This window comes from Callospermophilus lateralis, chromosome 7 (assembly GCF_048772815.1).
Source record: "Callospermophilus lateralis isolate mCalLat2 chromosome 7, mCalLat2.hap1, whole genome shotgun sequence".
NCBI lineage: Eukaryota > Metazoa > Chordata > Mammalia > Rodentia > Sciuridae > Callospermophilus > Callospermophilus lateralis.
The window spans coordinates 4,383,029-4,395,784 of NC_135311.1; the positions used below are offsets into that span (position 1 = coordinate 4,383,029).

Below are 12,756 nucleotides of genomic sequence, written 5' to 3' on the forward strand. Positions count from 1 at the left end.
TACGCTTTGCTTGTAGCTATTCTTAGTTCTGTGGTCCAGGGAAGCGTCTCGGCCTCATTCTGGAGTTCTGGGGGGTTCATGAGGTGTTCTTGTTTGTAGAGAGTTGCTAGTTGGGTTTACGTGAAGGAGCATGGAGCTGGGGAATTCTACCATCTTGCTGACACCACCTCTAGGATTTTATCAATATTAATGTAATTTAATGTATCTATGTCAACCTATGAATATGGAATAGCTTTCCATATTTTTGTATCATCTTTATTTTCTTCTATCAATGCTTCATAATTTTCAGTGCACAGACCTTTCAATTCCTAGATTGAATTTATTCCTAAGCATTGTTTTAGTGATATTGTCAATGGAATTATTTTCTTGATTTCATTTTTTGGGATAGTTTGTTATTAGTGTACACAAACATTTCTGTATGCTAATATGGATTAAAGACTTAAATATGAGACCTGAAATTATAAAAATACCAGGAAAAAAAATACAGGAGGAAGTTTCTCAGCATTGGTCTGGGGAAAAGGTTTTGGATTTTGATCACCAAAAGCAAAGGCAACAGAAGCAAAAACAAATGGGATTTCATCAAAAGTTTATGCACAGAAAAGGAAACAGCAAGAGTGAAAAGATAATCCAAATAATGGAGGAAAATATTTGTGAACCATACATCCAACAATGAACTAATAGCCAGAATGTATTTAGGAACAAGAACAGCTCAGTAACAGGAAACAAACATTGCAACGTGAGAAACGGGCAAAGGACCCTTTTAGACGTTTCTCAAAGGGGACATACAAATGTCCTACAGGCCTGAGAAAAGTTTCAATATCACTAATCATTAGGGAAATGCAAATTGGAGCCACAGTGAGATATTACCTCCCACCTGTTAGAATGAATTCTATTCAAAAGACAAGAGAGAACCACCCTGGGTGGGGAATTGGAACAAAGGGGAACACTGTACACTATTGGTGGGACTGTAAATCGGTACAACCATCGTCATAGTGTATGGACAGCAGCATGTACATTATCACAGTGTGGAGTCTGACAAACAATGGAAAATCAACTACCTTATGATCCGTCCGTCTTGCCACTGGACTTATATCCAAAGGAAAGGGCATCGGTGGCTGAGGAGGTTCCTGCATCTCCTGGTTCACTGCACCCTCATTAACAATAAGCGAGATATGACATCCACCTGGGTGTCCCCCAGTGAATGAGTGGATAAAGAAAATATGGCATATGTGCACCACGGGCTCTCTCAGATTGTCCCTGCTGTCACCAGAAATCCTTTTATCTATGTTCCAGGGGTGTTTGTGCTCTTGTACACATCAGAAAGAACTTTTGGAATCATGGATTTAAAAATAGTAATTTTTAGACTGGAGAGGAAAAGAACACTAGCTTTTTCTGCTCAGTGTGTATTTAGCATCTAAAAACAGGCTGCCAATCTTTCAAATTCACAACAGATTGAAATATTCATTGTAAGGTTTATTTGAACTAACTAAATTTTAGTATGTGAGAATTAAAGTCCCCTTCAATATTATTTCTTTTTGGTAAATATCTGTAATCTGCTTTATTATCATGCTTGAGATATATATCTTGGCTCAGAATTAAATCCATCGGGATAATGGTATTGTTTACACGAAACCTGGCCAACCTGTGGAGTGGGGCACACATACCCCCTCCGCCATCATCCACCTCACAATTACCAACCATTTCAAAACAAGCTCGATGGCCCTTCATCACTTCTTTGCAGAATTCTTCCACATCTCTTCCAAACACACGAGCCACTTTTTCTTTTAGTTGCTCCCCATATCCTACAGCCAGGTTGACAGGGACACAGTGTTCTCCTCCTCGTCCTTCCTAACAACCTCGGTTGTACGCCTTATCACGTAGAGTTCTACGGGCCTTATCCTCGCCAACTCCTTTACTTGTCCACTTGCTGTCCCGTGGGGGGCATGATGGTCCCCTCACCCCACACTTCATAGTCTTTCAGGCCAATGGCCTTCTCCGGCTGCCACTCCCAGGGAGCACTTGAAGGCTCTACTGCTCTTTGGGGCCTGGGGTGCAATGGGGGACTGACTGACGAGGCTGGGCTCTGAGGCTTGAGTCTTTGTGAACACCTCTGATAGCTCATCTCACTAGATCCAATATATCTATTTTTCTGAGTGATGGTCAAGGCTGCAAGGTGCTCAAAGGGAAGAGACGACGTGTCATGTGCACCTCATGTTACTACTGTTGAATGAAGCGAAAGGGACAGGGAATGAATGAGTGGACAAGGGCGGGGCAGCACCGTCAGGGAGGAGCAGAGGGAAGTAACTGGGTGGTTACAAGGACATCCTGGCCCCACCTATGAGACTTTGAGGCACGTGCCCAGGAAGACACTGGAGACAGGTAACTCTGAAGTGTCCAGCACTGTCACCTCCCCTGGCTGTGGAAACAGCAGCATGCTCAGGTGATGTGTCACCCACTCTGCACGGGATAAAAGGCCTCCTGCCCTGGGCTCCTCAGAAACAGCCTTCTCGGCTGCCTGCACCCGGTGAGTGCCCCACAGGAACAGATCTGCAGCTCAGAGTGTGTGGGAGACGAGCTCAGATCTGAGATAGAAGCTCAGGAAGAAGCCCACAGGGAGCAGCCAGGGGAGATGATGGTGAGGGAGGAGATGGGGGTAGGAGTCAGGGAGCCACAAATTGCACAAGCCACAGGACCTCACGATTCTTTCCCATTCTTGTTCTGAGCCTGTTGTCACACGGATCCACCTGACATCCTCGAAGATGCCTTATCCAAATGCAAGCGTCCCTCCAAGCTCTCCCTCTGGTCTTTGCTTAGAAATCAGCTGAGTTATGGGAGGAGGGGAGGTCTGACAAGCGAAGTGGGAAGGCATCGGTCTGAAACTCTGTGCTTAAATGTTTGTGTTATTTTGTTCAAGGTCAGATTCTTGCCAGGATGTCCTTCCAGCAGAACCAGCAGCAGTGCCAGCCCCCTCCCAAGTGCCCCTCACCCAAGTGCCCCCCGAAGAGCCCAGCACAGTGTCTGCCTGCGGCCTCTGGCTGCACTGCGAGCTCAGGAGGGTGCGCTGGCCCCAGCTCTGAGGGCGGCTGCTTCCTGAGCCACCACAGCCACCACAGGTCCCACCGATGCCGTCGCCAGAGCTTGGACTCCTGTGATGGTGGCAGCGGTCAGAAGTTTGGAGTCTCCGGCAGTGGCCACAAATATGGGGGCTGCTAATGACTTGAATCATGAAACTAAGTGAAAGCATTTGAGAAAAGGAAGTTCTGAAATGATTGGAATGGGCCCTGGCCTGGTCTTGCGTGTTCCCTCTGTTTCCTGCTGAGATGTTCCTGGAAGAGCTGAGTGTCCCCCAGAGTTCTTCCTGCTGGTTTCCAGGAACTCAGGGGTTCATCTTCCTTTGTGTTCCTGTGAAGAATAAAGCTGGCTTATTCACTGAGACCTTTAACACGTCCCTGTCTTTGTCACTCCTGGGCTGACCGACATCGGGTGCAGGGGCCTGCAGCAGGACAGGCACCTAGCAAGTCATACACACTCCCCAGTGCACGAGACCCTTTTGAGGGGGCTGTAGGTCGGGGTGAGGATGAGTGGTGGCTTTTCACTTGGTCACAGTCAGGGGCATGAGTTGGGAGTTGACAAAGAGCCCTGGAGCTCAAAGGTAATAAGCCTCATGGGCCAGTTTGGATCCTTCAGAGAACGCCCCGGAAGCTCAGCCCTAGGTGTGGCAGAGAGGAGAAAAGAGGAGAAGCTCCAGCCCCCCTGGTCCTTGATCCTCTGGTTCTTCCAATCTTAGTGCTACGTGGTCCTCCCAACCTGGGCTGAGAGCCCCAGAGCTGTGGAGCCCGTGCTCTCCAGAATGAAAGCTGATGGGAGTGATAGGAACATGACTGACAAGAGTGGCAAGTGATCACATTCCATCAGCGTTTCTAGGAGGTAGAAATCAGCTGAGTAATGTTTCCCATTGCATTTTATTTTAATAGAGTGAGATATCAATTTAATATGATGAATGCAAATAACTTTGGTATCTTTTGACAAGACATTAGCATTGCATCACCATCCTAACTATAGGACACTTAAGAAAAAACTGAAGAAGGCTTTAGAAGCTGGAAAGACATCCTATGTTATTGGAGAGGCAGAATTAATATTATGAAAATGGTCACACTACCAAGTAGTGTACAGATTCTATGCAATTCCCATCAAAATACCAATGACAATCTTCACCAAACTAGAAAAGGCAGTCCTAAGATTCAAATGTTAGAAACAGAGATCCAGGATAGCCAAAGCAATATTGAGCAAGAAGAGGGATGCTAGAGGCAGCACAGTGCCTGATCTCAAATTCTGCACAGCAGAGAAAGGAATTAACAGCATGAAGAGAGATCCTACAGACCAGAATAGCTTCTCCACCCATTCCTCTCACAGTGGATTAATGTCCAGAATAAATAAGGAACTCAAAAAACTTAGCACTAAAAAACCAAAACCAAAAACCCAAATCACCCCAATAAACCAGGCGTGGTGGGGCATGCCTGTAATCCCAGTGACTCTGAAGCTGAGGCAGGAGGATAGCCAGTTCGGGGCCAGCCTCAGCAACTTAGGGAGGCCTTAAGCAACTTAGTGAGACCCTGTCTGAAAACTAATAATGATAACAAAAAGGGTTGGGATGTGATTCAGTGACCCTGGGTTCAACCTCTGGTACCAAAACAATAACAGCAACAACAAAAAACAACAACAAACAAAATCCAATCAACAAGTGGACAAAAGAATTAAACAGACATTTCTCAAAAGAAGAAATACGAATGACCAACAAATAAATGAAAAAAAAAAAATGTTCAATATCCCTAGCAATCAGGGAAACTCAAATGAAAACTACACTGACATTTCATTTCACTCCAGTTAGAATTGCAATCATGAGAATACAAATAATAATAATAAATGCTGGTGATGAGGTGAGGAAAAACATGCTCATATATTGTTGGTGGGCTATAAATTAGTACAATCACTTTGGAAAGCAATATGAAGAGTCCTTCAAAAAACTAGGATTGGAACCACCATATGACCCAGCTATACCGTGATTTGGAATTTATCCAAAAGAACTAAAATCATCACACTATAGTGGTATAGGCACATCAATGCTGACAGCAGCACAATTCACAGCAACCAAGTTAGAGAACCAGCCTAGGTGTCCATCCACAGATGAATGGATAATGAATATGTGGTATATATACGCAATGGGGTTCTACTCAGCCATAAATAATAAGTAAGTTATGGCATTTCCTGTTGTGTTACAGCAATTCCTGGATGGGATTGGGGAACATCACGCTAAGTGAAATAAGCCAGACTCAGAAAGTGAAGGGTCTAAAGCCCTCCTTCATATGCAGAGGTTAGAGAAAAATAAGGGAGAAAGACAGGGTTGTGAAATCCCATGAAAATAGAAGGGAGGTCAGTGGAGTATAGGATTGAGAGTGGAGAAGACGGAAAAAGGGAGGAATGTTGGAATGACGAGGCCAACTTATGCAGTGTACATATATTCCAGCTGTCCAGCACTGACTGCCAATCATCGGAACGAGTCTTCTCCTATGTCCCTCCCAGCCAGGCCTTCAGGTGACCAGAACAGCAGTGAACATCTGACTGCAAGGGCCTAAAACAAGAGTTACCCCGAGCCCTTCCTGAATACCTGATCCGCAAAGTTGTGGGGAAACTAAGTTGTTGATTTTTACACTAAGAAGCTTATGGGGTGATTGGTTATGCAACAGCAGGTCATTAGAACACCGCTATTTTTCTCTCATTAATAACTTATCTTCTTCCCTCTAAAGGTATTGGCCTGCTGAGATGAGGAGACAATGGTCAATACATGCCTTTCTTAGCCACCCCCACCCCACAAAAATATCTTTTCATGCTTTAAAGTTTTGTTTCAGCTGGGTTTATTCCCCCTAGAGCGAGGCCCACCACACAAAGGATGAAAATTGATAATTTTCAAGAAAATGAAGGTACCAACCTACATTAAGTGGGAAAGTGCCCACTTTACTGGCACGTTGGGATCCACAGTACTTTTGTTAGTTGCCTTTTTTCCTGTGGCCAAATCACCTCAGAAGAACAACTCGGGGAGGAAAGGTTGACCTTGGCTCAGTGGCACAGGTCTCAGCCCACGGCCAGCGGGCTCCATTGCTCTGGGCCTGAGGTGGGGCAGACCTTGGTGGTGGCAAGATGGGGCAGAGAAAAGCTGTTCAGCTCATGGCAGTGGGGAACAGAGAGAAGATAAGGAAGGGGTCAGGGACAAGATACTGTCCCCGAGAGCATGCCCCTAGTGACTTGCTTCCTGCAGTCAGTCCCCACCTGTTCACAGTTCCCACCTCCTCGCCTTCGAGGATCAATCCCTTGAATGGATTAATTTGCCGACGAGGCCCCGCTCTCTGGACACGGCTACTGGGGACTAAAGTCTTCAACCCATGAGACTTTTGGGGACATCCCAGATCCAAATCATATCACGTGGGAACACTTGGGCTGCGCAGCTCAGGAGAAACTGGGATACCTAAGGAAGGGGGCATCAGGCTGGGGCTCTTCCTCCAACCCTGGGATCCTGGTTTCCTCTGAAATCACCTAAGCCTCAGGATTCAGGTCAGCAGCAGCCCCCAGAGCTGTGGCCACACCCAGGGCCCCCAGACTGCTGACCACTGCCGTGTCCCGGGAGTCTTTGGCGCTGGCATCAGTGGGAACTGCGGTGGCTCGGCCAGCAGCCGCCCTTGGAGGTGGGGACAGCGCAGCCCTCGGAGCTTGGAGCACGGCCGGAGAAGGCTGCAGGCAGACACTGTGCTGGGCTTTTGGGGGGGCCCCTGGGTGAGGGGCCCTGGGGAGGGGGCTAGCACTGCGGCTGCTTCTGCTGGAAGGACATCCCCACCGGAGTCAGTGAGCCTGGGCAAAATAAAGCCCAAACGGAATGCGTGTCGATGCCGAGGTTCTGGCCAGCGTCTCCACATTCTTTGGTTCAGCTGCAGATTCTTTCCCACTAAACGGAGTCAGTCCTTCAATCAGAATGGGAAGAAAGAAAATTAAGACTGATTTGGATTTCAGTGGATCCCAAGAGATGATCGATCCTTCCTCCCTTCTCTCCCTCCTGCCAGGAGGACAGATGACAGGTCTCCGGGGCAAGCCTCCAAGGTTTCTCTGCACAGGTCCCCAAGGCTATCCCATGACCCAGCGTGAACAGCGCCCCCTGCAGGTATCCAGTGCCCCAAACACACAGCGCTCCATCACCCCCCAGGCTTCCCATCACTGAACCCGAGTGAGGGGGTGAGAGGGAGGGAGGACTTGAGGAAGCAGCAAGGACATCTCTGGGAGCAGAGCAGACAGGGAGCAAGAGATCCTCAGGTCGGCTGCTCACGGGGGCTCCTCAGCTTCCTCCTCCTCCCAGTCTGGCTCTTCCTGGTCATGGTCCTGCTGCCCACCACCAGCCCCTCCACCACCTCACCTTGTCTTCCTACCTCCCTCTCCCTGTTGGAGAACAAACGTGTCTGCTCACCTTCCAACTCTGTCCCTCCCCCCAGGAGGACCTGGTTCTGTGGGGGCAAGAGAAGGCTCTTCCCGAGGCACCTGTGGGCTGAGAAACACGGGACCCCAGCCCTCTGTTCTGAGCTGGGTTATATGGTGCACAGCTCAAGTAGGGGTCCTTGTTCCAACCCCAAGAGGCAGCGCCATACTCCCCTCCCTCCCTCTCTCCCTCTCTCTATCTCCCCCACTACTCTCTCTCTCTCTCTCTCTCTCTCTCTACACACACACACACACACACACACACCCAGGCTTTCGACAATGTGCTGCATATATTTTGAGAAATGACAAAGGGTAAACAGGAAATTTCAATGACAGTCCCATCAACCATGGCTCAAACCCTCTGGCTGCCACCCCACTTTTATTTATCCCTCCAGCTCGCACACCCTGAACTCAGAACAGGTCCCTTGTGGTTACTGGCAATTTGGAAATAAACAGGATGCGTTTCTGCCCTTGGGTAGCTCACAGCCTCACAGGAGGACAGAGAACTGGACATTCAGCTCTGATCCTATGAGCTAAGTGGTGGACACAGGTGCCTGCCACGGCCTCAGCCCTGGGGTCACTGCCTGTGGGTGTCCACCACCGTTGCTTTGTCGATGCCCTCCAGAGGGAGGTAGTGTAATCAGCTCTAGTCTTGGGGAGTTGATGGAGCTGAACTTGGCAGACGTTGAGAACGAAATGTGAATGAGAGCTGGGTAGGAGAGGGGGACTGGGGCCACGGCTGGAGAAGCTCTTCAGAGAACTTCATGGCACCTGGAGTGCATCACGAGGTGCTGGGTGGGAGAGGAGAGCTGAGGTGGGTCTTGGTGGAGGAGCTGGCCATGTAAAAATGTGACGTCACTTGTGGGGACAACAGCAACCACAACTGATGGTACAGGAAGGGAGTTCTGTTGTTGCTGTAATTGAAGACACATTCAACTGACCTATTCCTGAACTCTAATCTGTGGGGAGCCGCTCTGGACAGTAGCTGTGTACACACCTTTCAGTCCCGAATAAAGAGGTACTGAACAATTATTGCTCCCTGCAATACAAGGACATTTACCCCAGCTTGGATAATGAGGTGTGGCTCCAGGAGTAGGTGTTACCTGGTGGGGTTGATCTACACTCACCTGTTCATTTGTAATCCTACCTCTTGCCCCTTTTCGGATAGAATGTTCTAAGAAACAGCGTCCCCCAATAAAAGCCAGCTCTACAACATGCACCCCCCCCCCATCAGCCTCTCTTTCTCTTGCCTGCTTTGTGGGAGCCTGAGGCCGGGAGCTGGAGAAGCTGTCCTGAAGCTCAGAAAAAGGTATTCCATGTCTGCGTGGTCTTTTTGCATCAAATTTCACTCGAGTGACTTTGGTTCAGTAGCCCACACTGGTCGGGGGCTGCACTAATCTTTGTCTCACAAATCACCAGAAGCTTTGCAATGTTCTAGATTTTTCCAGTAGGTTTGAGCTTATTGCAGTACACAGCCAACCTTGGCAAGTAGCCTTAGGGAAAACCCAACGCTTGCTTCAGGGCCACCAATTCTCTGCTAAAAGTTCAGTTGATTTCTTGGCCTCCCAGCTGTGCTCTCATCCTGCCTGCCCAGCATTGATCAACGGTCCTGGGTAAAGTGGGGGCAGAAGTCAGCCTCTCTTTTTGGAATCTTTCCCCTTTGGTTCACATCGGCTCGGCATTTCTGTGCTGCCTTCCAAAATACAACTTGTGGTTTATCAGAGTTTCCTAGTTGTGTTAGTTGGAAGAACTAGTCCTCCTTCTACCCAACAGTGAAAGGTGGCAAGGGATATTTTGTTTTTAGAAAATCTATCCATGTAATTCAGTGTATTTATAAAGAAACCAAAATAGACCATTTCAATGGATGTAGAGAAAGCATTTGACAAACTTCAATAGCATTCTCCATCTAAACCTCAGATGACATGTCACTGAGCAGACGATTCTTATCTTACTAACTAGTGACTAGTAAAATCCTGCAGGGTGTCTTCAGTCAGTCTTCTTGAACAGGAAGTCCCAAAGTTAAGGTTTTCTTTCTTCTTCTTCTTCTTCTTCTTAATTTTAGCTGATAAACAAATTTTATCCAATCATTTTATTATCAAAACACATTTTTAAATTTATTAGGATGATAATTCTTCCCCTTTTGGAGCAATAGGTAAGCACTTCATTTATAAAACTACTTTAAGAACATTGCCTTTAAAATATTTTTCTGTCAGATGAACCCAAGACTCATTAAGGCAAAGTAATTAATCCAAAGTCACAGATGAAATGCTGCAAAGCCAGAGCTAGAACTTACTTTTTATTTATTTATTTATTTTTTGAGTTCTGACCTAGTGCTGGGCCTTAACCAGCTTTGAGGTTCACACAAAACTGTGCAGGGTCCCCTTACTACTGAGTGATATAGTTACTCCTTTATTGTGAAAACTAGTAACTCCTAAATACTCTAGGAGATCTGTCAAAAATTTTTCTAAGTTTCAACTTCATCTCTTGACCACAACTTGTTTTTCCAAAATCATCTCCCCACTCCCGTTTTTTCAGGAATAGGGACCCACTGGAGTCACACAGATTACTTTCCATTTTCTGACTCCAGGTTGCATTTTAAAAGCACGGATGCAGGCTGGCCTCCCTGCCCTCCCACCTACCCACGGTGGTTCTCAGTTGACCGGCAAACCCTAGTCCTTAGCTCAGCCCTGCCCTCCCATTCCCTGGGATCCTGCCTGGGCTTTGGGAGCCTCCCTCTCCTTTGCTCTAGTTGTCCATCAGAATCCGTCGACAGAGGGCGCTAGAGGGAAGGAGCAGCCCGGGGAGGAGAAGGGACAGGGAGCTCCCCTCCAGCAATCCGCCCGCCCTCCGGCCTCAAGTCTGGCTGCAGCGGTTGGTTTGGTTCCCATTTCCCCCTGTGTCTAGAATTACCGTCTCCTTCTCACAGGAGCACCAGCAGGTCTAGCCAGGGCCCTTCTCAAAGGCCTAGGTTCCAGCGCTGCAGAGGGCCCTCGCCCAGTTTTCCAGTTTCCCAGAACCCCCACTTCTCCCCTTGGTCCCCAGGCTCAGGTGTGGAAACAGCGGCTCCTGTCCTGGTAGAATCCCCATCTGTCTCCCCCATTCCTTATTATGTCTGTCAATGTGAGTGATACTTTCCTGGACACACACTGATGAGATCTCTAGTCTTAACAGGGTGGAACAGGGAGGTAAAAGGAAGATTTGAAACCATGGTGCACCCATGGCGTAATGTGAACTAGTGACGACTTTACTGGCACAACATGTGACGTGAAAATAAGTCTACCTATTTCAAAAAATTCTATTTGATAGTTTAAAAAAATAACGCTTTTGAATTTCCCTTTTCACTTTATTATCTGCTAGCCCTTGCTAGCAGAGAGGTATTGAAATGTTAAATATTTATGTATCATATAGAGCAAAGTTTATAGTTCCTTAACATTGGGAAGATTTTGTAAGGGGAAAAGAATATAAGTATCCAATTCTTATAGAAGCCCATTGAGAGAAAACCAGACCCTCTCCCAGTGCCCCAGAGTGTGATGTAGTAGATGCTAAACCCATTTTGTCCCATTATCCCAGATGTGGAACTACAAAAATTTAAATTTAATATAGAATATATAATTATGTAATAAGAATAAAGATATAATTATCATATTTATAATATAAATATAACACATATGTATATATAAGCTCTAGATTATTATTTCCAACCTATTTTAATGTACTTGTGTCAATTATGTTAAAATATTTGCAGAACTGAAAACTTGGACTTAATGGTTTAATAAATTCTTATACTAGGAGGGAGGGAGGGAGGGAGGGAGGGAGAGGGAGAGGGAGGGAGGGAGAGAGAGAGAGAGAGAGAGAGAGAGAGAGAATGAATCCAGAGTTTAATGTATGTTATGGTTCTTGTTTGGGGAAAGAGTCCTTTTTAAAAAAATCATACTTTATTTATTTATATATTTTTTAATTTATTTATCAGGCAGGGGAGCCCAAAGCTGCCCAGCTCAGAGCTGGCAGCTGGCTCAAAGGTTTAAAGGTGCATTTCTGTAAGGTTCAAGGAAAGCTGGATCACAGAATGAATTGGGGAAAAGGGGATTGATTAACTTAAACAACAACAACAACAGAAGCTAGGACCATAATATCTTGAGAAACCAGATTCCTAGTCCAAGGGCTCAGAATCTTTAGGCTGCTTCATTGCACCTCACCCCAGGGTGGGGGCAAGTAATTTGTGAGGCTTAGGTCTCCAGGTTCAAAGGCACTGGGTATCTTCCTGGTGAGGGTGGATTGAAGAGGGGAGGGACATGTCAGGAATGGCCCTGTGGGTACCCGACTGTGGGAGGAGCCACTTCCTGCTTGGCCCAGAGCTGGCTCACAGGGAGCCCAGTCAGCCAGAGCTGCCTGTAAAACAGTCAGAGCCCAGCTCCTCCTGTGTCCTGGCGCCTCAGGGACTACCTGGTCCTCACTGGGTCTGACCGGGTGAGTGGTCTTTAGGACCGCAGCAGTACAGCTGAAGGTGGCTGGGTTGGAGGTCCTGGGGAGAAGGGAAGAGGAGGAGAGGTTTTAGAGTCCCCGTGGCTAGTCTAAAATCTTGACAGTGTCTCAGTGGCCTCTGGCAGTAGGGACAGGAGGGCTCGTCCCTGGTCACTTACATCTCATATCCACATTTGTAGATGCTCAGGGAGCAAGGCAGATGCACCTAAAGAAAATGGTGAGACCCAAAGTCACCAGGAAGGGCCATCTGGTATGTTTTCCTTTACCCTGAATATGATTTCTTCTCTCCCTCCCTTCCTCTCTCCTTTCCCTCCTGGTTACTCTTGTCTTTCTTTCTCATTCATTTATTCTTGCATATATTATTCATATAGCAAAACTTATTTGTAAAACTTTTCCTACTTACTGGGCGTTATTCTAGACATTGGGATATAGAATTGTGCAAAAGAGGGGGTTTATGTAACCCAGCTCTTACAGAGCTCCCATTTTTTGAGGACATCTACATTTATTGGACATTCTGTCTGACAAGAACTGTGCCGTATCCTTTATGTTTTATTAGTGCGTTATAGTTACGCACAATAGTGGGCTCATTTTGATGTGATCATGCACATGTGATATTATTCGCTCCCTTTCAGTTCAGAGTACTTCCTCTCCCTCCCCACCTCCCTCCCTGTTCCCTGATCTACTCAACTGGTCTTCCTTCTGTGGGTTTATAGCTTTTTACAATTGGTGCTTTACAGGGTACGGAAAGGTGGGATCCAC

At 47.0% G+C, this 12,756-nt stretch overlaps 1 protein-coding gene and 1 pseudogene across 1 annotated transcript; one reads left to right on the plus strand and one right to left on the minus strand.

Annotated features, from left to right (window-relative positions):
* Window positions 1-2,931: 2,931 nt before the first annotated feature.
* On the plus strand, window positions 2,932-3,213 carry LOC143405137 (late cornified envelope protein 3C-like). Its single transcript, XM_076863493.1, has one exon. The coding sequence runs from the start codon at window positions 2,932-2,934 to the stop codon at window positions 3,211-3,213; it is 282 nt and encodes a 93-aa protein (XP_076719608.1).
* Window positions 3,214-6,607: 3,394 nt separating this feature from the next.
* On the minus strand, window positions 6,608-6,880 carry LOC143404966 (late cornified envelope protein 3D-like; annotated as a pseudogene).
* Between the last annotated feature and the right edge of the window lie 5,876 nt (window positions 6,881-12,756).

Excerpts from the sequence above, each read along its gene's own strand:
- LOC143405137 (XM_076863493.1), top strand. The coding sequence starts at position 2,932 with ATGTCCTTCCAGCAGAACCAGCAGCAGTGCCAGCCCCCTCCCAAGTGC.